This window comes from Cuculus canorus, chromosome 1 (assembly GCF_017976375.1).
Source record: "Cuculus canorus isolate bCucCan1 chromosome 1, bCucCan1.pri, whole genome shotgun sequence".
NCBI lineage: Eukaryota > Metazoa > Chordata > Aves > Cuculiformes > Cuculidae > Cuculus > Cuculus canorus.
In genome coordinates, this window is record NC_071401.1 from 88,212,125 (window position 1) to 88,235,666 (window position 23,542).

The 23,542-nt window shown below is 40.5% G+C and overlaps 1 protein-coding gene across 3 annotated transcripts in view; it reads left to right on the forward strand.

Annotated features, from left to right (window-relative positions):
• The window catches only part of PRRG1 (proline rich and Gla domain 1), a 53,153-nt gene extending 49,557 nt beyond the window's left edge, over positions 1-3,596 (forward strand). For all 3 annotated transcript variants that reach the window (XM_009558558.2, XM_054071586.1, XM_054071603.1), the window contains one exon: positions 1,714-3,596. In XM_009558558.2, the coding sequence (XP_009556853.1) occupies positions 1,714-2,238 (525 nt within the window). In that variant the 3' untranslated portion in view covers positions 2,239-3,596. The remainder of the gene's footprint in view (positions 1-1,713) is intronic.
• Positions 3,597-23,542: the final 19,946 nt, after the last annotated feature.

The window sequence follows — 23,542 nt, forward strand, 5'->3', positions numbered from 1 at the left end:
TTAGGTTTTCCCCTCAAGTGTTTTTCCAAAGTCAACATAGTTGATCTGGGATTCGCTGTGGAAATTCATCAAGGAGGGCCCTTGTAGAGAAGTGTTTAGAGCGGTTTGTGCATCTTCCAAAATTTGCTTACTTTATTTGAAGTCAAGGCTACCTGACTTAGCTTAGATGATTTGTACCTGGGCTCACATCAAAGAGGGGCACTGTGCTGACCTGCTTTGATGTCAAGCCTTGGAATTTAGAAAAAACACCTGATCCCAGTTTGCTGTAGGAATTAAGAAAGATGTTTGTTTTTTTTTAACTTGCACTGAGCACAGGGATAAGAAAGACAGTATTTATCTTTAAAAGAAAACACCCACAACTGCATGATAGCTGCTTGTTTCATACGCATGGCATTAACCTTAGTAAATTCTGATCCAGAAACATTGTGAGCATGTGTTTTGCCCGTGGTGTCCTGGTCCTGGCTTTGAACAGGGCAAGCTTAGCGTCCACGTTAGAGGGGCCATGCCGCTTCTAAACTCAGGCTGTCTTTGAGATTGATTTGGTGGCATTATCTGTTTAATGCTGATCACGTGGGAGGCATTCTCAACCAAAAAAAATGATGCATCTGCTTTATGTGTGCACAAAGTCAGTCATTCTGCAACCTGAATACACAATTTACTAATAACTGAACAATGACACTATCAATTTTACCTGGTGAATATTTGGTAAATACTAGCCTGCAAGATGTGTGTTATCATTTAAAATAGAAGGTGACATAAATGTGAATGGGTCAGGTATCTGCATGTTTAAAGGAAAACTGAAGAATTTAGACTTTCTGGTATGGATTTCAGTTTTTTAATGTTTTTTTTCTTAAATTATACATGGCTATAAAACAAAGTGGAAATGTTTCTTAGTAGAAGAGATCCTAAAGGTGAGGATGACTGCTTTTTTGAGGCAAGGTATGCCTTTCTTTGTACTAGCTTGTCGTAGCATTCACTGCAGAGAAAATTGGATGGTGACATGATCTCTGTGCTCCTACTTGTGTGTATTAATGTAGGAAAAGAATAATATAGGAAAAAGTACTGGTGCCCCCCTTCATCTTCGTTTTCCCTTGCTCATATTTTCACTTTTTGTTTTATTCCGTTTATCGCTAGATGTGTTGTCAAAATTTCTAGACTAGAATAAGCTGTATAATATTCTTATGCTTCTGAGGCTATTTTTAGCTATAAACAGAGGATCTAAAACAAATCAAAATAAGTTGACAACAATTGCTTTATGAGCCAGAGGGTGGGGAAATCTAAACTATGAGATGAAAGTACAACATAGTTGTGCTTTGCCAAAGTTTTCTGTCATTCCAAAGCAGTATTATCAAATTGTATTGGTATATTATTACAATTTTAAAAGAGAGAAAATCTTACTTTTGTTTTGAGAGTTGCTGAAAAAATTTTATCCACCAGATGACTGATATGTATGCTGATTAGATTTCTTAGCTACTTCTGTCTGTACTGCAGGTTTGTAAATGTTAAGTGCAAGTACAGCCTCATTTTGTATCACTAACCACATCAGAAGAAAATTTGACTTTGTTGTGCATGCTTATCCATACCAGTTCTTATTTTAATCATCAGTGTTTGAGATGCCTTTTTTTGCTCATTCATTTAAAACAACTTGTTTACATTAATTTATTTTTTTTAACTGTCTTAAAGTTTCTGACTTATCCTGTCTTGCTTTTCTAGAAAGAGTTCTGGAAAGTCTACAAAAATGGACTTCAGGGAGAAAGTAACACAGGACATACCTGGTATTCATTTTACCTTGCGTTTCCATTAATCATTGGCCTTTTTGTTATCCTCATTGTCATTTTTGTCATATGGAGATGCCTATTTAAAAAGAAAATGCGTAGACAGTCGGTGTACGTGCATAGGGGAGCCCACGAAGCAATGGGTGATGGTGCTGTGGCTGATGGCAGAGGTCCTCTTCCGCCGCCTCTCAGCATTGTTCATTCCCCACAGGAGGAAATGTTTGAAGTCAGTGGGCTCTCTCCAGGAGGTCTGAGCTTTACAGATGGACGGTCAGATTCAATATCCACAAGGCTTTCAAACTGTGATCCTCCTCCTTCATATGAGGAAGCCACTGGTGAAATCAGTGTGAGAAGCGGTGAAACTGAACAGCATTTAGATCCACCCCCGCAATACGAAGACATTGTGAATTCCAGTTCAGCCAATGCAATTGCCCTGTCTCCTATTGTCACCAGTACCAAGTAAAGCAAGAAGAATGCTATGGACTTTTTAAAAATTATTAATCATTTTGTAGCACTTTATCGTGGCTTATTATGCATTTCTGTAATTTAATGGACATGTACAATGATCTTCACTTTTGGTTTAGATTTACTTGTTCTTTGGGTTTGGGTTTTTTTTTCCCTACAGCAGGTCTTAAAAGATAGGGAATCTGTATTGAGAGTGTAGTGCAGGTACAAATGTGGTGCTCTGTCATACTTCTCCAAAGTACCTCCACTTTGAGGGATATCACTCATTTTATTCTGGATGTTGTCCACGTTTCTTGCAAGATTTGTGGACTCCCCTTCCCCTTTCTTACTACAGACTGTCAGAATTGCCTGAAGTACGGAATCCTTAACACTTCAGATAGTTATTTACACTAAAGGGGGTTGATTTTGCAGTATTGCCTCTTGTCTGATTGATTCCGTCTTCTCACTTGGATTTTGTTACATGCTGCACTATATCCGGGGCCCTTCCAAGGCTGGGTGCAGTATGCCCTTTGTGTTCAAACCGGTATCTCGTTAGAGTATGCTGGCTTAATAGCAATAATTTCAGAGTCCTAGCAGAAGAGATGTATTTTAAAGCTTTTGCTATTACAACTCAAAATTCTGTAAATGTTTAGAAGCTAACAACTTGTGACACTAATTAGTGAATTCAAATGTACTTTTTTTGTGTGTTCTGCCTTTCCTCTCTGTTTTCCTATCTATTTTTACTTCTGTATTCTGAAGGTGAGAAGTGTGCACGTGTTAACTTCATGAACTTGAAAGTTCATGCAACAGTAAATATTGAAATACTCAAGAGTAGATAAAGTCCCGATCAGAGTCTTCGTACCATAGTTTTCATTGGGACTGGGGTATCATCCATAAACACATAAACCCAAAGGTATTAATTTCCTTTCTAAAAGGGAAAACCAAGGAAAGTGTTCAGTATGTGTGACTTTTTTTCACCCCCAACTATGAAATAAAATCCCTTCCCTCAAATCCAGATATTCTTTCGCTTCTTGCATACTTACATGTCCTGTATGTGCACCTTGTATTGGGGGCTGTGGAAATCCTCTGCAGAGAATATAGATACCATTTTTCAACAATGAATGTTTATTACTTATCCATCATGACAAAGTGTTTAAGTTGCAAAAGTTAACAATATGTTATAATGAAACACAACTACTTATATTTTTCATTGTTTCTAAGAACAGTAGTGGATTCTCGGTATACACAAGCCTGTTTTTTCACAACTCTTAGATTAGAGGTGCTCATCAGAGTAAGAGGTGCTGGGGAGCACATCAGCCCAGGCTGGCTCTAGAAATTGTGTGGCCACCCTGGCTCTGCTCTCTCCAGTTATGAGCTGTGGAGCCCACCAGACATAGGGCAGAAGCTTGAGAAACTACTGTGTTCTGCTTCTGAGGACACAATGCAGGCATACCCCAATGCATTAGTCTGGAATGAGTGTTTGAGGTTGGAGAGGTGTGGATTTCTGTCAGATTTGATTTAAGTTAGAATAGAAGCTTTTACAGAACTTCAGCCACCTGGTTTAGATGACAGTTAAGCTGCTGCAGCTGGAGTGTGGCGATTCTTTTTTTCCCAGCTTGATTTAAAAGTTCGTTTGGTTTAGTTTATGAATATTCATTTTGGTTTTGTTTTGCCCCCACAGTAGGATAGCATGGCATTGGGTTTAGCATTGTTCTGAGTTCTACTAATCAGTTAGCACTAACTGAAATGTATTTAGCACTGAAGGGCTACTGTGTTATGTTGGCTTTCTTACAACAGAAACCCAAATTGCACCTTGTTCCAAAGACCCCAAATTAAATGCCAGTGCCATCCATTTGAATTTGTTGTTAATCTAAGATACATGCTGGTGTCCACTATCTTGCAGGGGCTTGGCTCATCTTTTTCTTAAGGGATTTTACAGAAAGCTGCTGAAAAGAAATGTATGGTCATAGATGGGTGTGTACAGGCACACTTCTGTAAGAAATTGATATAATGTTTTCACAAATGAAGTAAGGATTTTGTGATTAATTTTATGTTCTTAATTTTGGCAAAGAGTAGGTTGCCTAAGTTGTCTACTGGGGAACTTCAGTTGCTAAGACAAGTTGTGTTAGAGTTAGTGGATGAACTCCAGGCCAAAATGTTGTCAAGAAGGTAACTCTTATATATATATCCCCTGTTTTTAATAGATATTGGAGAGATAAGTACAATATGTTTTGGACACTTGTCAGAATTGCCTCAGTCTTGGTTTTGGACTGTCTGACTTTTCCTTTTGAAGTGGTTTTAGCTCTTGTGTATCTTGAGTTGCCACTTGTCAAAATTAAATCTTCTTTTATACTGGGCAACAGTTAATGTACTGCTTTAGGCAGACATTACCGAAACAAAGTGCCTCATCTCAACATACAGGAACCACCTCAAAAAAAGCTGATATTTCAATGTCCATGCCATATTGGCATCTCCTGTGCCTGCCAGCACAGCTGGCAGTTTTAGCAGTAACTTTTTTTGTTTAGATATAAGACTTTCCTGTAGGAAATGCATGGAGATCACTCATTTCACATTAGGTCATTCAGCAGCTGTCATCCCCTGAACACGGGCAGTGTAGTTTAGAGATGAGCTGGCTTTTCTTGTTTTATTTTTCTTGGGTTTTAATTACCCTACATTCCACTGCCAATTTTAGTGGCTTTATGTTTCTGGCACCCAAGTTGAATATGTTGCTGTATCCTACAGATACCTCTACGTGCAATGCAAAAATGATGCTTGTCTTTCCAAAAAAGCCACAACCAAATATCTTAAATGATGTGTGAGTTGAATTTATTGGGCTATGCCTTTTCCATGTGGATCAGCATGAATGCCATTGTAGGCTATAAACATGTCTTTATGAGTAAATTTTATAACTAAAGAAAACTTATGCACAACAGTTATCCAAGTGTATTTCCTTTAAGACATGAACAGCTTTCTTCATGTTATAATAATGTCAAATTACAAAATATTTTATTCTGTTTTGTGGAATGTGGGAAAATAGCTTCTTTTTTGGTTTTTCTAATCTGATTGAAAAATAAATTTTCGTATATATGGGATTTTTATACAACTTTTCTTGCAGATCACTTAACAGTTTCACCTATCATGTGATTGCATTGTCATGCAATAAATACTACAAATTTATAGTTTTGCCTCTGTAAAGGTTTGGCAAATCTGAATGCAGTACTGTCTTGACTGATGACACGAATAGTCAGGATACTGCCTTTCCCACTTCCGAATGTAACGTTGAATTTCACCTTGTATTAGGTTTGAGATGATTTATCTACTAAAACTAACTGAAATATAAGTGTCGCTGTTTTAAGAAATGATGGGAATTATTTGCTTAGATGATACTTGGCATTAGTGGAGGTTGTTCTGTCTTCACTGGATGTAAATAACCTCTGATACAGTATTGCGTATTTTAAAGGGGTTTGGTTTACATTAAATTATCCTATTTAAACACTTTTGCCTATGTTTATAGAAATTTTTTTGTAACATTTGTTTTTGGATATGCTAAATAAAATTTTTTAAGATGCCTCATGTTTCAAAATATCAATTATACACAACTGCAGTGAGAATTAACTTTTAAGTGATGCTCTTTTAATTTCCATTGGTTTATGCAATTGATCATTTGTGGTGAATCAGCTGTTTTCTTTTGATAATTTAAAATATAAATGTAATTTTGTTTTCAACTAGTCTTGATAATTTTTTTAGTCAGATTTGTGAGTTTGGTTGTTTTCAATTTAGGGGAAAAAAAAAAAAAGGCATTTGTTGTAGCCGTAGCTAAATAAGTCACAGGCAGAAGGAAAGCAGAAATCATTACAACAAAATAAAGCAGTATACTGTAGGAAAAAATGTTAAAGTCAGGGGACTCTATTTCAAATTCGGGTTCAGCCATTCAGAAGAAAGTGATTGCAAAATTTTGCATCAGCTCTGTGAGTGATGCATTAATAGCAAACAAGAAAATAACCAAACAAGGATTTCTGTTCCAGTTAAGACAAACTTTGTCATCCTTTCTCACTGAGCTGCTAATAAATAGCATAATATGTCCCTGATATTTTTCACTAGCTTAGCACATGACCAGAGGCTGTGGGAGATGTTAGTGAAGGCTGATAGGAGGTACATATCTTAGAACTTCATCAATACAAGTGCGGTTTTGTACAGGTCATAACAAAAATGCAAAAACAGTCAGTTGAAGCAGCAAAGTGTGTGTGACTTTGCAAACCATCATGTGCATAGCGTATCACCTTGCTCCCCTTGGTAAGCTTTTATTTGTGTAGCTCAGGCCAATGCCATCCAAACAGAACACTCTGTTCAGTTAAGTGGCATTCACTGTGCATATACACGTTCGGTATCCTGACCATACATCCATCAATGTTGGCTAATGTGTTTGCACATGCTTCAATGCATGATTGCTTCTGCATGCCTGGCTTCTAGCTACTGAAACGTGGCAGCTATAATGTTAAGCTGGTATCATGAATCTTGGTGTCTATAAAAAAATCAAATCTTATTACGTTACTAGTGATGAATGTTCATTATTTATTGTTTCTTATGTCCTGAATACTGCTCTCTGCCACTCTAAATCATGCTAACAGATTCCTTTTTATCTTCTGCATAATGTGTGAATATTTCTTAGTGCTACTAGCTGATTTTTTAAAAGAAAAAAACATGTTCAACTGAAAGCAGTGAGGTGACATCTGTACTGTGTCATTGCTTGCTGCACACGTATTTGATTGATTAGCTACAGGATAATTGAACTTTGAGGTTTGCCAGAAAGTTGAACTACACTTTTCTTCTGCAGTGAGATCTCAGTAATTGTATTTTTTATTTGGCAGTGGATTATAGAATGCTAAGTAGCAAGTCAGCGCAAGAAAGATGTTGCCTATATTCTTTTGATTGTATACTTTATGCAGCATTTGCCTACCAGTTAGCTCTGCCACAATGTTTGCTGTAATATTAGGACATGTTCTCTTTCCCTGTCCTGTCTCACTGTATCATGCAATAAAAAGCACACCAACTACTGTGCTGTTTTTCCCATCTTAGGACAAAGAATGAAGAATCAAAACAAAGCCTTGTAGGTACCTGTGTGGTTCCCAGGGTTAGTTGAGGAGCTTAAAGCAAGAAGAAAAGAAGTACTTAGAAAACTTATTTTGATACTTCTAGCAATGAAATCTCTGTGCAAGGAGTAATCTGTACCAGATTGTCTCCGTGGCCTTTCCCATGGTATAGGGTGTGTTTTACCACAGAACAGATCCTGGACCAATTCCATAGGTCAGAGGCTCACAATCTAAGTTTATTTTTATTTTTCTTACTCAATCGTCAATGCTAGCAGTGGCAGAGCACCCGCTCTTCAACATATGCAGTGACATAAGTTGTTTAGTCAGTGACTGCAAACTGCAAGGTCTATATGTATGAGGATCTGGGACCCAAGCTTTCCTACTTTCCTTCCTTGTGCTTTTACTTTGCTCTCCAGGTCACAGCCCAGGCAGTATTTCAGTGCCAGAAAAACAAATGGGGGGCTAAATGCAGGCACTTCGGCTGGGTACAGGCATCAATCTGCTGTGGCAGATTGGTGGTGTGGTGAGGCACAGGCTGTTATCACCTGTGGCCTTTTGACTTCCAGTCTTAAGGTAGCCACCACATGTGGATCATTTCCAAGATTAAAATAGCATAGCAAACAGCATTTCTTGCCAGGATTTTCTGTGTAAAGTGATACTGTCAGAGGAAAAATAAGGATCATGTGACCAGCTCAAAAATTTTCCTCAGCTGGTACCCTTAAATTGTCTTATCACAAGTCATTTCCTTCCATTTACTATTAGAATTGCTGTTGTTTTTTATTTCTTCCTTCTATTTCTGCATCGTCTGCTTTTCTGTTCACAGTTCTGTTGTAACCATAGTTCTTTTTTCCATACAGATGGATGAAGATGAAATATGTCTGCGCTCTGAAAGAAAACACCACATGTGAAAGTGGGTCAGACTAGATTTTCTCAGGTAGCCACCTCACAGCTGGGCTGGGCGTGCTTGCACATTCATTTGCTACTAATGTAGGCAACAGTAAGCGAAGTCCTCTGTGAAAGCACCTGACTGAATGGGAAATTTGAAGGTAAATATCAGCTTTAAAATGAAAACAGCTGCCTTCCGTGCAAAAAATAAATGCTGACCCCAACCCTAAGCCTGACTGCTGCCCTCAGTGGTCATGCTGCATCGGAGAGGGTCTGGCAGAGGACCGGAGATCTGCGGCACAGCTGCTTGTGCTCTGCAGACAGCAGCCTGTCTGCAGTCATAGTAAGAGTCGTGGGCAGGGCGAAGGTCCGTCATCCTGACAATTAGCACAACCAAGTCAATTGTATGTTTCTGCTTCTGTGGGTTTTACCCACAATAAGCATATTGTAATGTTTTAGGTTCTGTTCTCCACATGTGGGTGCTGACCGAAATTTGAGGCATGGAGGCAGCTAAGAACAAAGTGTTGCTTTAACGTCTACATGCCCTTTATGATCTCCAGGGAATGGCTCTGTTCCACATCCACACTGTCTGCGCACAGCCAGGCTCTGCCAGCTATGCCTGGCATAATGCCCCTACACTACTGGAACAGCCTGTGCTGCTTCACAGAGTCTGCTGGGCAAAGGCAACCGAAGCCATACTTGGAGTACAGTTGTTACTGACTACAGGAATTGGCACTAACATTTATATAATTTTTCTTACATTCAGTCCGAGTTCCAGAATTTACTTTTAACAGTTTAATAACTTTTGCAAAGTGAAAGGATATCTAGCATGTTTAATCAGATGTGTATAGTAATGATAAAAAGCTAGATGCTTCGTTTTTCTATTTCTGAGGTTTTTTCACTCTTAACTTGCTGATCTTTGCATTTTGTTTAATAACAGTTCTCAATAATGATACCACTTTGTTTGGTTCCTCCCTAAAATCTTTCACATGCTCTTTCATCAAACTGCATGGAAGTTGATGTTTTTATTGTGCAGATTCTCTAGAAGAAATGTCAGTTTGGAAGTAATTTCTAATGTTACATTCTCTTCAATATTTTTTTTCAGGCTTATCAAGTGTTATTTGTAGCTCAGTTTCCCCTATCTGACATCTTTGTGCTGCCACCTTCATTACTTTTCTGCCTTTTCATACAGGCAGCTCGGCTCTGAAAATGCTACCATCTCCAGTGTCGGCAGGAGCGCTGTTTAAAAAAAAGGTTTTCTGTCCTGCATAAGGCTTTCAGATGTCAACATTTACTGTTCTCTATCGGCACAGCCTGAAAACTGTTCATAAAATGATACTGGTGCCAAAATATTCAGTGGCTTGAGGTTGTCGACACACCCCAGCCCATGAGGAAGGCTGGTTCTTGCCCTGGCCTTGCCGCTCACCCACAGACCTTGAATAAGGATTTGAACTTGGGTTACCTCCATTGCATGGCATTAGACTGCTGCGCACGTCAGACAAGGCTAGCAGTCTTCGAGTATTTCAAACTTCAAAATCCCTTGAAATTTCCTATGGTATGTGGACCTTTCTGAGCATGGTGAATTTAAACTGCTTATGATAAACTTAACTTGCATGTTAGCTTCTTATGAGCAGCTGGAAAGCAGACCAGTATTTCTCTGTGAAGGATTATCACGGAGTGTGGATTTGAGCCACTCCTCTTGGGCTTTTTATATGCTGGTGACACCAACCTTCTCATCATACGTTTTAGATCACAAATTCCATCTGAAACCTCAAAGAACTTTGCCAGTGCAAGTTCTGTTGCTTGTCTTTCTCAAAACTGGCATGGTCCCATGAGCAATTTTAGCTCATGCAGAGTTCATTAAAAAATTAATTTATTAAAAAAAAATTCCTGAGCAGCAGTAGTCAGTAGCTGATTGACTACAGTGATGTCTCCTAGCAACTTGACTGAAAAAAGATCATCCCATATTGCTCATTTTTCTAGGGATTTCCAGATTGCTGTGTAAAAATGTGTTTATCTTGATGAGGCTGACTAAATCCTCTCACTTGAGCAGTACACCCTGCACTGAATTTTGGGCCATACTGTTGAAAAGGCTTCTCCAAAAGCAACATGAAAGGTATATGCTCCAGACTCCTCAGACTCCTGTTTCAAGACCAAGACATATACAAAATGTCTACCGAGGCAGCTGAGTGGCACTATCCCAAATGACTAAAACGTTCGCTTTCCTTTGGCTTGCCCTTTCCTAGCAGCTGTTCTATGCCAGGGCTTGCAAAGAATAAAGAGAAACCTGCGGAGTTCATTTTGCTGTTGGACACAGGTTTTCAGAGTCTAGTACTGCCTGTGGACCTTTCATCTGGCATCTCCTCTGTGCTGGTGACAATGACAAATGATTGGTTTGTTGATAGTAAACATCATTTCAATAATCCTTTTTTTTTAAAGCAATTGCAGCTGTTAGTTGTGAACAAATGCTGTTCTTCCACAAGATTTCACAGGTGAGTTGCTGCAAGATGCTACCCTCCTATCATTCTTCTCCTCGTGGCGTTCCCTTCTGCTTTCTCAGATAGCATCCTCGGGCTGCAATGACACCATCACAACTGCTGTCTGTACTGATCGGAGGCTAATATTCAGCACAGATGTGATGTAGATGTTGCTGGATGAGAGGTAGCAGAAATGCTGTCCTCTCCCGCTCCTGAAGAAGGGCACCTGGCACTGATGCAGAACCCCTAAGATGCCATGGACTTCCCTACTTGTGAGATCACTTCTCTCCTTTTGAGGTCCATGGAGTTGCTGCTCTCTTACTTGTGTGGCCTTAATTTTAATTTCTGGGGTGCACATTGTAAAAACTTCATTTTTTTACATGGCTTTGAAGGAGATACAAAGAAGTTATGTGAAGGTTCTTTAGGAATGTTCCTGACATCACTGTCCAGTACCTTATGCAAATTTTGATCTTCACTTTGTCGTTTAAGCTGCTGGCAGGTGAATTAATTAATTTTGATAGAACGCTACTGGGTGGGTTTTTCAAGTCTAATTACTGGAAGGGCACTCAGAAATGTTAAAGGGTCTCTTTTAATGCCAAATCTACAGAAAGTGATACAATTAAATAACGGTCTGGTTTTTTCTTATTAAAAAAAAAAAGAAGAGAAAAAAAAAAAGGAAGAGGCCAGGTCAATTGAAGCAATTACACTACTAGTAGTATAGGAACATTAGATGTCCTCTGAACCTCTTTGTAACTTTACTGTCTATGTTGGATCAAATTAACACACACATCTCTGCTTTGACTTGGCCTGCCTTCATGCTGTGGTTGATATCAGGTTGGCAGCAGGGAGATCATCAAAACGGGGATTATCGGACCAGTTACACAGTACTAACCAACCCCAAGGGCAACCTGAGATACTGGTCCACTAAACTGGATCGGCCTGTTCAGGCACTGGTGGTATCTGTGTGAAAGAGTCAACCCCCAGAGAGGGTTAATAAGAGACTCGGAGTGCAGCAAGACAGTGGGCAGGGAGGCATGCAGGAATGCTGAGGTTATCCCAGCAGCCTTGCAGTGATTGTCTACCTGATAGGTGTTTTCATTCCTTAGGATTGTTTAAATCACTTCTCTGCTCCTTTGGTGGTGTGCAGAAGGCTATCTTTACAGGGTGAGTAGATAAAGTGTCCCCTGTAGCCAAGACATTTGCAGTATTTTTCCTGTAGAAAAAATGTCTATCATCAACATGTCTCTTTGTCATCTCCCTTTTAAGGCTCTGTCTGTAACAACAATAGAATTTGTCCTGCTGTATTTCACCTCAAAAATCAACAGAATGGTTGAAGTTAGATTTCTACATATGTTTACATATTCAGGTATCAACTCAGAATACCTCTGAGATCAGAGTAAAAAGTTCCTGTACCTACCTCTGGCCCTAAGTGATTAAATGTGTTGAAGAGTTGACTCGTGCTGTGGTTGAAAAGCACTGATAAAGAACTATGGAGAGTTAAATCTTGCTGTATTTTAGATATTTTCCCTTTAGTCATGTTCCTCTTGAACTGAACACTCTTCAGAACACCTCTTCACAGATTAGGCTTGCTTTTTTGTTCAAGCCTATGCCAAGATAAATTTATAATAGAAGTTTTCTGTCACTTGTGTATATAACCTTGAGAAAGATTCTTTCAGCTGGAGGTTTGACTAACCTTACTAAGAACAGAGCTGAGCAATTTCGTCTAATCATGTCAGAAAAGATTTATTAAGCTTGTATTAAGAAATGAAAGGATTAAAAATGCAGTAGTTGTGCATGAGTCCATTCTCATTACGTCTTTCCAAGTAACTATTTCAAGCTTTCATCTGTTGTTGAGTTTCATTTGTATCCCTAATAAAACAAATATGAGACAAATAATGAAATATTGATTTAGCAACTTGAAACTTTTTAAACTGCCATTTTATTCAATGCATCCATTGACAGTACAGCAGAACGAAAGTTTTATTGTAGACTGAATGAACCTATTGGTTTGAGCATGATATGATGAAATCATAACATAGCAATAAAATTGCAGGGCACATCTATGCCATCTGTTTCATAGCAGAAAAACAAAGAACATTTTGGTGATGGCCCCAAACAATAAATCTGGATTTATAAAACAAAAACAATTGGAGTTTGTAACGTTAGGAACAGCCTAAGATGTTGCACATCCTGCTTCCCCTGCTGTTGCTCAGTTGCAAAGTTCTCCCAAGTGTTTCGTGGTTTAGGCACCCTTAGCTGTGACAATCTGCTGGGCTAAGTGGTCTAAAAAACATCTTTAAGCCACAGAACACCGAGTCAACACATGTTTGTATCTTCCTATCTTCTCTGTTGTTTTTAGTGCTTTTTCATTTTGGAGTGGGCAGGAAGGAAAGTGGTCAAGTTGCATTGCTTCGTGGTCAATCAGTTAAAAGGGTCGCAATCTATTAGCAGGAGGCGAGCATGAAACAAAGGTTTTGTTCAATCTTTCATCAAAACACTGAAACTCTAGTAACTAAGTCCTGTGTTATCAGAAAATGAGGCAACTAGATTGCAGTAAACCATGCAGTATATGCAGGAAAGGTGTTTACCTTTGGAAATCAGTGAACCAAGACAAGAGAGATCTCTAATTCTGACCACTCTTCAAATACTCAATATCATGTCCCTTTTATTTTTAAATATCCTGTGACCTTAAAGAAGGAGACGTAAAATACTGTCCTTGTAGCTATTGTAATATGTAGATAAAAAATGTGATTAAGATGGATAATAAATTATTTAAAAAAATATTTTTGTTGAAAGGTTATAAATATTACATGTATCTACCTAGTAAGATATAAACCCCACCTTTCATCTTTGGTGGATGGGAACTCTTGCAGGGAGTTTCTGCACAGTTTCTTACGGTTTTCTGTGTGTCCCTGTTCTCACAACAGTCCTCTGTAATATACCTGGATGACCTACTGTAATGATATCTGTTCAAAGCCAATGTATTGATTTTTTGGAGGAGGAAAGGAGGAGACAAAAGATGTCAAGGTTGTTGAAGCCTCCAGTTTGTAACCCAGCTAACAGCACTATTATTGCTTCAGGGCATATGTGTACACTCTCAGTGGTAAAACTCCTCTCTGGCAAATCCTCCTCAGTTCATCTACCCATCTTCAGTTCCTCATCCTGGTTACTTGGCCTGCCAACACGTGGTGTGTACACTCTTTCCTACAGCCTCACCCACAGTCTGCTGCTTCGCAGAGCCAGAGCTCCACAGTCTACCATCAGCTTCGGTGAAGGAAGCTTTCATCCTTACCCGACTGTCTCTATCAGGCGCCCAGTTACCTGCCTGGCACAAATTGGCACCCGTCAGATTTTAAACAAGAAGGATGGAAGCAATGGGGTTTGTTTGTGTTTAAGCCGCAGAAGGCACACTTTTCATTTTTTATAGTGTTTGCCTGTTTTAAGATGAGAGCTTGAAAACTGCCATTAAAATGAAGAATGGTTGCAAGGTAATAAAGAAACAATCTTCTTGCTTTTAAGGACTTGAGCTGAAAGCTAAATGACTGTAGTGGTTTAGATTGTAAAAGCAGTGGGAAATTTAATGAACAGTGACCCCACAGGAAAGTCAATCTGTCTGTTAAGGTTTAGTTTTGTCATTTCTTCTGAAAAGTAACAAATATCTATAATCTAATCTATTGGGTTTGGAACCTGGGGTCAAGCTCCCATTGAGCTTAAGTGTGACAATCTGTCTCAGCTAAAATTACTGAACTTCCCTGTGTAATGGGTAAACATCCAAAGCAAGAAATAAATACGCAAGTGCTCAGGGAAACAGGTACGGTTGTGTGGAAGGGAAATTGTCACAAACTTGACTGCAAGAGGTCTAAATGGTCTGCAAATTCCCATAATATTAAGCTGATTCATCCAGTTAAATTGTTTAAGAGATGAAGAATAAAACGGTGATTAATTAGTAGTGGCTGATGCCCCAATTCTGTAACATGTCATTCATCTGGATGTTGTAGAATATTTATGACAAATCTTGTAGCAAAGGTGGTAATCAAATAAGAGATAAAAATAAGAACCTCTTAGCTTATGCTTAGCTCTTGAGAACATGTATTTGCTTCACCAGGTAGGGGACAAGGACCCTTGAAAGCTAGCTGATTTAAAGAAGTGTGCTTTAGCTACAGGCTAAAATTAATAATCCAAAATCAGGAAGGCTTCTAACTTTGAACAGTATCATCCACATGGGTTGTTACTGTGAGCACAGGCCTAGAAGAGGCTGCAGAAGCCGTCTGCTCCTGTCTCTTGCCACAAGAAAGAACCAGCTCTGTCCTATAAAGTCCTTCATTTTGTCTGAAGTTTCAGGTTGGCTTTGTTTTAATCTTACCTACTTCTTAAAGCAGAGGCTGGTCTTGTTTGGTTACACTTTGTGACTAGCACATTTGAGTGGCTTTGGACAGCAGCTTGTCCTGTGAGAATGGAACTGTGCATGGGTGGGATGTAACTTTGGAACTCTCAGGCTTCACCACTCTTCTTTGTTTCCCCAGTAAATATTGAGGATTAACCAAAGTCCAACTCCTATACGTGTACAATCCTCACAGCATACAAATTGAATGGGAGATAAATTAATTGCTTTCATTCTGCATGTCACAATAAATCTGCATCTTCTTCTTTATAAGGCTCTAATAAAAGTTGTGTAGCTCTATTTATGTGTGTGTCTTGAATAGAATTTCTTTAAAGTCTACTCAAGTTTATTTTTGCTTAAAAGCCTATTGCAATTTACAGTCAAGTATATAACACAGATAAAACTTCACATTTAAAATGTTATAAAGCTTTTTATAGTTGCCATCTTTTTTCCTCTCTTTTATCCTTTTTTTTTTTCCTTCTTCTTTTTCAGGCTGGCATTTGATTCTGTGGGCTGGAAAAGAAGCTATCCCTGATAATAATGTCCTTTTCTACTATGCAAATTTTGTTGATGTAAAGGAAATTTTCCAGCTGGCTATTTGTTATTGGTAAAGGACAGTGAAAGGATGGTAAAAAGTAGTCTGGAGAAGGCCACTATTTTAATATAAAGAAATCAGCCTATAAAGTGCTGTACTGTTCTTCAGACTGTCTTGGCACAACAAAGGCCAGCAGCAGGGCGAGAACCTCCACCATCGGCCTCAGGGCAGAGCTGGGTTGGGGGTAGTGGCTAGGGACCACCACAGAGCCAAGGATTGCCAGGCACGGCCAGGGCTATGAGGCAGTTCTGTTGCCCAGACTGGGACCTCAGCTTGTGAAGCAGGGTCTGCTCTCAAGCCAGGGCAGGGGCCTCTGATGCTCTTCCTCATCTGCTTTCCCCACCAGAACCGGCCCTGGGCAGGGGCTGCAGAGACACAGGGTGCCCCAGCCTTCGTCCAGGCAATGGTTTGATCCCCATAATTAGCAGGATCCTCCTTTTGATGTTGCCTGTTGCCTTCTGCCCACTCCGCACAGGTGTGATGGGGTAGGCAGGAGGACAGCAGCCTCCTAGCCCACCCCCAGTGTGCCCTTTTCTTCTTTCACACTCCTCAGTTGCAGTCCTGATGCATAAATATTTTTACTCGTACTTTAATCTGCCAAGCACTCTCATTAGAAATATTTTCTCTCTCTTTGCCCTGGCAGCACTGTGCATGCTCAGTGTGCACGGCCAGCAGCACCTGCCCCAGGCCCCCTGCACGAGGTCATATCCATCTTCATGCTGCACCACTCCCACCATCCTTCTTCTGAGCAGAGCTTCCTTGTGTCTTTCCTGAAGTACATTTGGAAACTATAGACTTAATGAAGAACAGTATGAAACATACCTTGTGGGGAAAGATCCCAAATCAGACTTCTCCATAAGTGTACAATGCTTCTTTGGACCAGAAGAAAAGCCATGGGCAGCAGAAGTGTGCATGTAGCACTGCTCTCTGCCTGTTCATGTTGTCCAAAAGAAAGACAAAAAAAAAAAAAGAGTGTAAACTATATTTTTCATGATGGCAGCACAGCCACTTCTCACAGCGGGGCACAGGATGATTAGAGACTGATCTGTTCTCATCTATGCAGTACTTGCTTCACACAGGCAATGCTCTGAGTGCAAGAGTTTCTCTCCAATCTGCTGAGAGTTGTCCCCTCAGCACTGCCCCAGTCTCTGGGGCATAAATGACCCTTTGCTTTCTACCATCTTCACTCCCGCCCTCAGAAGGCAGTGGTGCACTCCCATGGATAATGATGGCTTCGTGCGTATGTCTAACGCGGTGTGGGCAGGGGACCGTGTACATGGGCAACAATTTCACCAACAGTGACTAATCAAACTAGTTGCTTCCTCCATTCCACAGAGATGCCTGATGGTTTACAGCAATTAAATAGCATGAGATGTGGGAGCAGTTGCATACAGTAATGTCTATGTCATGCTAAAAATGTTGACCTCTTTGTGTCCATGGGTCTGGCACAAACAGCACCCTGTTCCCTATTGCCACTTGCTGTCACCTGCTCGCACCAATGCGCTCGGCTGCAGGCTGACCAGGCAGTGTGCTCTGGAGGAGTCAGTCCTGCCCGGCCTTCCTACATCTCTGAAACGTCCTCCATTCCTTCCTGTCCTCACCATCTGCTGCTCATCCTGCTGCAAATAGTGCAGTCATAGTGTATATGGTCCTTTATCTCACCTTTCTTATTTATTCATTTTAAGGGGTGGCTTGTAAGAATGTGATTCCTCCTTCTAACAGCGTTAGTCATAGCATTTCTGATGTGGTTTGTCTCTCATTTACCTGTCAATATCTGGTTAATGACCCTGTATTCTCCTGTCTGGGGACACTGCAAATCACAACCAGAGCCTAGAGCTGGCAAGTAACTTCTGCGTAACACAAAGCGAAGACAAATCACTCATCTAGAACTGAATCACTCGGAGAAAAAAAAATATCAGCTGCATCTGACAAGACAGCTGCAAAACAGGCATAGCCTTTTGGAATATAAGGCAGAATATGAAATACGTGGGGAAAAAAAACATTTCTGGATGGCATTATCAAAAATGTTTAGCATATGGTTAGCAGTTTCTAGTCAAGTGGGAGATAAACCTTTTATAGACTGCAGTAGGAACAGTGATTTGCTGTCAGTGGTAATTTCAAAAAGCACATTAAAATCAACCAGATTAAGAAGAGTTACAGAAATTTGTCAGCTAAATAAGGGAGGTCACAGACCTGAGAGAGATAAAAAATAAAGTATTTAATTGTTTACAGGTCAATGAAAGTAAGGACATGGACCGATAGAAATGTATTCATATTGTTAGTCCTATTAAAAATATGATAAACGGGCTACCCGCTGAGGATGATTTGTAGCACTGAGCCTCCACTTTAGTTGTCTTATAGAGTGTTTGAGATATGAAAACCCCTAAGTTCTGTTCCTATGTTTCGTTGTCCTAAATTTGCTGGCAGCAGTGTCATATTCGCTTCTGTGAGATGAAAGAAATTTAATGCATACTGATTATACGTTACTGCTATAAGCAAAATAGCAACACATTAAAAGCATAAATGCTCTTTCTATAAACACCATGCATATATTGTAGAATAAAATTCTCGGTTCAAGAGCCTGAACCTTTTTTTTCATGAAGGCAGGGAAGTGCAATGGCTGTTGCTATATTGCCCTCTCGTGGGACGAGCCTGGAAACAGCAGCTCAGGGTGTCGCAGCTGCCAGTTGCACTCCCTCAGAGTCATGAGTTTGCACTGGCCTGAGATAATGGTGAGGCAATGCCCTGCCCGAGGACAACACCTTCAGAGTCGTCCACGTGGTAAATAATTAGTCAAATTAGTCAATTTTCCCCTAAATCTTCTGTTTCTGCATTCCTCTAGAAAACAGTTCTGAGGCTATTGGCCTCTACTGGAATTGCAAAGATTGTCCCGTAACAATAAGCAATCGAAATATGATACAACTCCTCTTCCCATTTATCTTTCTGCAGGAATTTACATAGCAAATAGTAATTAAAAAACAGGAGGATGAACAGCATTACTTTGCAGCACAGTCCACAGATGAAGTGTGTGCCAAAACTGAAGGCAGCATACCAGGGATGAAAGTCTACACACAGATCCATTTCACTTTACTGTGAATGATGCCATCTATCAAGCGGATTGCTGCAATTGCCTCCCACGTTGTTATATCTCATCTCTATTCTGTGCTCTTCTTCTGGGAATTTTAAAGCAGCGTTTTCCTGTCTAGCCAAGGTACTTTTGTCACCCGTGCTGAGAGAGTCGTCTGAGCAATTCATGATCTCTGAAATATTTATCCTCTCACTTTTCTTGTCAGGTAAGGAAATTCTCCATTTTGCACATGACAGTGTGAGGCACACAGATTAATTCTCAGCTACAAAAAAGAGATTTATGCATGCAAAGTGATGCTTAGGCATAATTTAAGAGTCTATATCCAAAATGTACATTGCAAAAAGCCCCATTAAATGGCTGGAGGTGTCTGCTGGCATGCAGGAAGCTTGCAGGGAGTTCCCCCCTCTGCCTGATGGTCAGGAAAAGTGACAGCAGTTCAACTTCTTGTTACAAGCCATTTATTTCTGTATATGAAATAAAAGTTCCTAAATAAACTCACATTCAGCTAGAACTTCACATGCTCCGTGCTTCTAAAAATCATGTGAGGGTGGAGGAGGAGGCACAGCCTACAAAGCTCCCAGCTGGGAAGGAATCAAGATACGATCTTGTCCTACCCTGCTGTGCCTACCTCCCTTGTTTTGTGCAGAAGATACCTATGTCCCCAGAGAAAAACCTTCATGAGAGCCTGCTGTAGTGTCAACAGCCGTGATATACAGAGCCTTGGCTTTGCTGAGCTGACCAGCTAGGTGTATGCTCAATTTATAAAGGCTGTTTTGGGACTGACCTGCTGTGAACCTGAAGTCTCCTGGAGGTTAATTAAGATGCCCTGCTCCTGTCCAATAACCTAGAACACTGCTCCAGGGAACATAAAACCTGCATCCCAAGCACTTCTAGTCCCAGGAAAGCTTGAGCCTCCACCTCCCTGAGCTTATAAAAATGCCCTAAACATCAGGCGCTGCATATTTCGGGTGTGAATGATCGCTGTTACTCTTGGGCCACTGTAAATCTGAAAGAGGAAGCACCACAGCACCAGCAGAAAGCAGCCATGACCTGAAGCTCAGTGGTTTGTGTGTTTCCTGAGGGCAGGACTCTGGCTTGTACTCTAGAGCATTTTCTCTGTTTTATGAGCACTATGTTTCAATTTTCTCAGAGCTTGAGCAACCACAGAGTTCCTCACCCCAAGCTACATGCATACACGCATACACGCCAGGCTACTGATCCAGTGCCCCATGGGAATCCTTGGTGCCTGCTCTCATGAAGTCAGCACTTCAGACTACAAAGCAGCCCAAGTACAATAAGACAGGATCATCCCTGTACAAAATGCCCCATATGCAGCTAGCTTATTTCCCCTTAAAGTAGAACCATTGGTTCAAACATCAGTAAGGGTGATGCTGGTGTGGGATTTAGCTCTAGACTCCTGGGCATGTTTCCTAGTCCCTGGCTACGAGGCAGACAAGGCATTGTTGACGGACGTTGCAGGGCTCTAGATCCCTGCTTCTTTGGGAAAACATCAAAGATAAGGTTTCAGACACAGAGGTATCTCGGTGTCTTTGATTGACTAGTTTAAAACTCCCCTGTGCTCAGCAATTTGGCTTTTGAGTATTCTCATTTGGATGCGTAATTTTCCTCTCTGTGATGGTGAGAGGCTGTCACCCCCCTATGTTACCCTGGTAGATGGCAGTGACAGGCTGGGTGCTGACAACAGAGATGCAAGAGATGCCACCTCCTGTACATCTCAACTCCTACAGCCCATTGCTGAACACCTGCTGAAGTGCTCCTGTACAGGAGGTGGCATCTCTTGCATCTCCATCAAAAAAGCCATGCTGGACAGACTGCTTTGTTTTCTTTCTTGCATCAATACAAAGAGCAATTTTAAAGCCCATCTCCCCATAAGTATTCTGTATGAAAAGGGTTATGTTGCTTACAAACAGCACTTAAATTCAGGCAAGTAATTTAGACATTTAAATTAGGAGGGTAGCCTGCCTCATTTCCCTTGTATGGCATGGGGAGAAAGAAAGCTAACTCAGAATGTTTTCAGATCTGGAGCTGAAGATCAGGGGCTGTTTTAAAGTCATCAGCAGTGGGTTACATTAAAATACAGTGCAACATCTGGATTTTCTGATTTGTCCTCTAAAGGACTATATCCTCTGCAACTGTAAGACTAGGCACATATAAGATTAGGGACCTTCTCCCAGTAAGTAATGTAGCTCCTCAATGTGACTATGTGAGGAGGAATAGCATTAGCACTTTTCTGCTTGATAACGCAGCTCAGCATTAAAGGAACAGGTTGCATTAGAAAACAGATCCTGTTTTTCTGTAGACTGCAGATATCTTCTTTTGGATCCTCATTCAGCAAATCACCTGGATGTTGATTCAAAGCCCACCCAAAGATCACATCTTAGTAGGTCCATGTTTTTAAGCAGATGTTTAAGGACATCTCTATGCAGCAAAGTACACAAATGTGTACTTAAATCCCACTGAAAGCCAATTTCCCCTGTAAGTGCATTATTAAACTGGGATTTTGAAATATATCATCACCTCTACTTGAAATCTTTCCTCATTTCAGAGCTCTACTGTTTCAGAAAGAAAAGCCATATGGAACTAATCATGCACATTTTGTCTAGCAGATAGGCATTGTAGCAGATTGTGTTTTCCCTTCAAGTGATTGTCCATATGAGCATGCAAACTGTGGTGTGCTTCTATCCAAACATGCAAGACAAGATTTTTAGCCCTAACAACATCCATGCTGATAGTACCTCCTTCTTAGCCACATAACAATCATAAAAGATGAGAACTCTCATCGCATCTACCATTCTGCCCTCACGCAGACCTTATTCTGTTTTAGAGCTTGTTTTTATCCTTACTTTATCTCATTTAACGATTGGACTTTTTTCCTTGTCTGTTGACTCAGAAAATATAGTGGAGTTCAGATCACAGGAGAGAGATTTCCCTTTGTGGCAGATACGCTATATACGCTATATTGCTTCAGAGAAAAGTCCATTCTGGGAAGTATATGATTCCCTGAAACTGGCTTACAGAGAAACAAGAAGGAACCAATACTGCAAAATTTTTACCTACCACAACTCCAGTGCTAGAAAGGAGGCATCAATCATGTGCAAAGCAGCCCAGAAAAGTGGCTTCTCCATCACTACTGACACATTCATTATATGAGACCTCTCTCTATCTTCCGAGCATATAAAGAGGTTTGAGTGAGTTCCTTTTCCTTATCAGTGCCTGCAAACCGTCATGGGTGTTTTCTATCATATAATGAAAAATAAAAGAGAAGGGAAAAAACTTGGCTTCCGTTTCACCCACTAAAGCAACTCCTCGGGATTTCAGGGTACTTCTTAGGTGCTTCCTCTGCCCTGAGTCTTATCTGCAAGGAGCGAATGAGGACTTCATATCTCATTACTTTTTTTAAGTTTTTTTTCAAACCCACCAGTTTTATTCTCAACTTCTACTGCTTGCCAGAACAAGCCCTGCCTGCCAGACAGCTGAAAGGGATTTTACCAAAGGCACTTCCTCATAGTCCCAAACGTGGCTCTGAGGCATCAGTCAGGTAAGCAAACTTGAGACCTTGCCTTAGGCCAGGCTCTTTCCAGAAGCCTCTCTAGCCCCAAAGCCGAGCAGACCCTGCAAGTGCACACTCTCACTTAGGGCCGTCTTCCTACAACAGACCTTCTTAGTACTTCTCTGCCTTGGTAGGAATGGATTTCTTCGCAACTTCATCCAAGATACACAATTATAGAAGGTCCTAAGCTCTTATGAGATTAAATAGTAGGTCCTCTCAGACAGTTTTGTGCCAGGATCCCGGCATTCATTTTATATTCATGTGCGCAATTTCAAGTGAATCAATCAGTCAATGCAATAGTGGAAACAGTCGCCTCGTGCAGCACTTCAGTCAAAATGTGAACCAGCAATAGCAGCACCCTGCATCTAAAATGGGTTTTCTTTTAAATTCTCCTTATCCTGAACTTGTAAGTGATAGCAAAAGCCCTGGAAAAGACTCAGCTGTACAATAATCACTGTATAAGAAGTCTGGAGAGTGGGGATACAGTAAGTAAAAGATTGTACATGGCAAACCTTTTTATTTAGAATTACCAAGTGCTGAGCATTTTTCACCCTTTTATACGCATCTATTCTTTGCCTAAATGAAGCAGTTGTTGACAAAATGTCTCGAGGTAGAGCTCTTTATCTTTTCCTTATTGAAGGTGTCACCTCCCTGAGTGCTTTACAAGTGAAACTTGATACCATGGTCACAGCCATTCAATGCTTTGCCTCTTCAGTCTTGGTAAAATGTTATGTATAGGCATTGCCAACAGAAAAGCAGAACGCAATGGGGGATCTTTCTTAGAGCATGGAGAACTTTGGTCCTAGAAAAGATAGGACTCCGAGTGGTTCAAGAAGTCAAAAATTTTGATCTCTAGAAATATCTAGAACCAATAAGCACGAGCAGCAATGAACACTATGTTTGTCTTTTTGTGTGGTCAGTCCAGAAACCAGCCATCATCTCTGACAGCTGATAGCAAGGTACAGCTAGACATTACTGACTGCTGGAGGCCACTTGTTTGTACCTACCAGTCTCTCATACCTTTGTATTTGACAGCATAGCTTTGGAGGCATAATGAAGGATACAGTCTGTCTCTCTCCCCACGCTATCAATCTTCATCATCAATCCCTTTCAAAAACTAATTAGCCAGGTATATTTCTAAATTGGATTCAAACATTCAGAGGCCAAGGTGTTGGACAATGCAACTCATGGAGACAGACTGCAGTCTGGTTTCTTTGGTACTACTTATTCACCTTC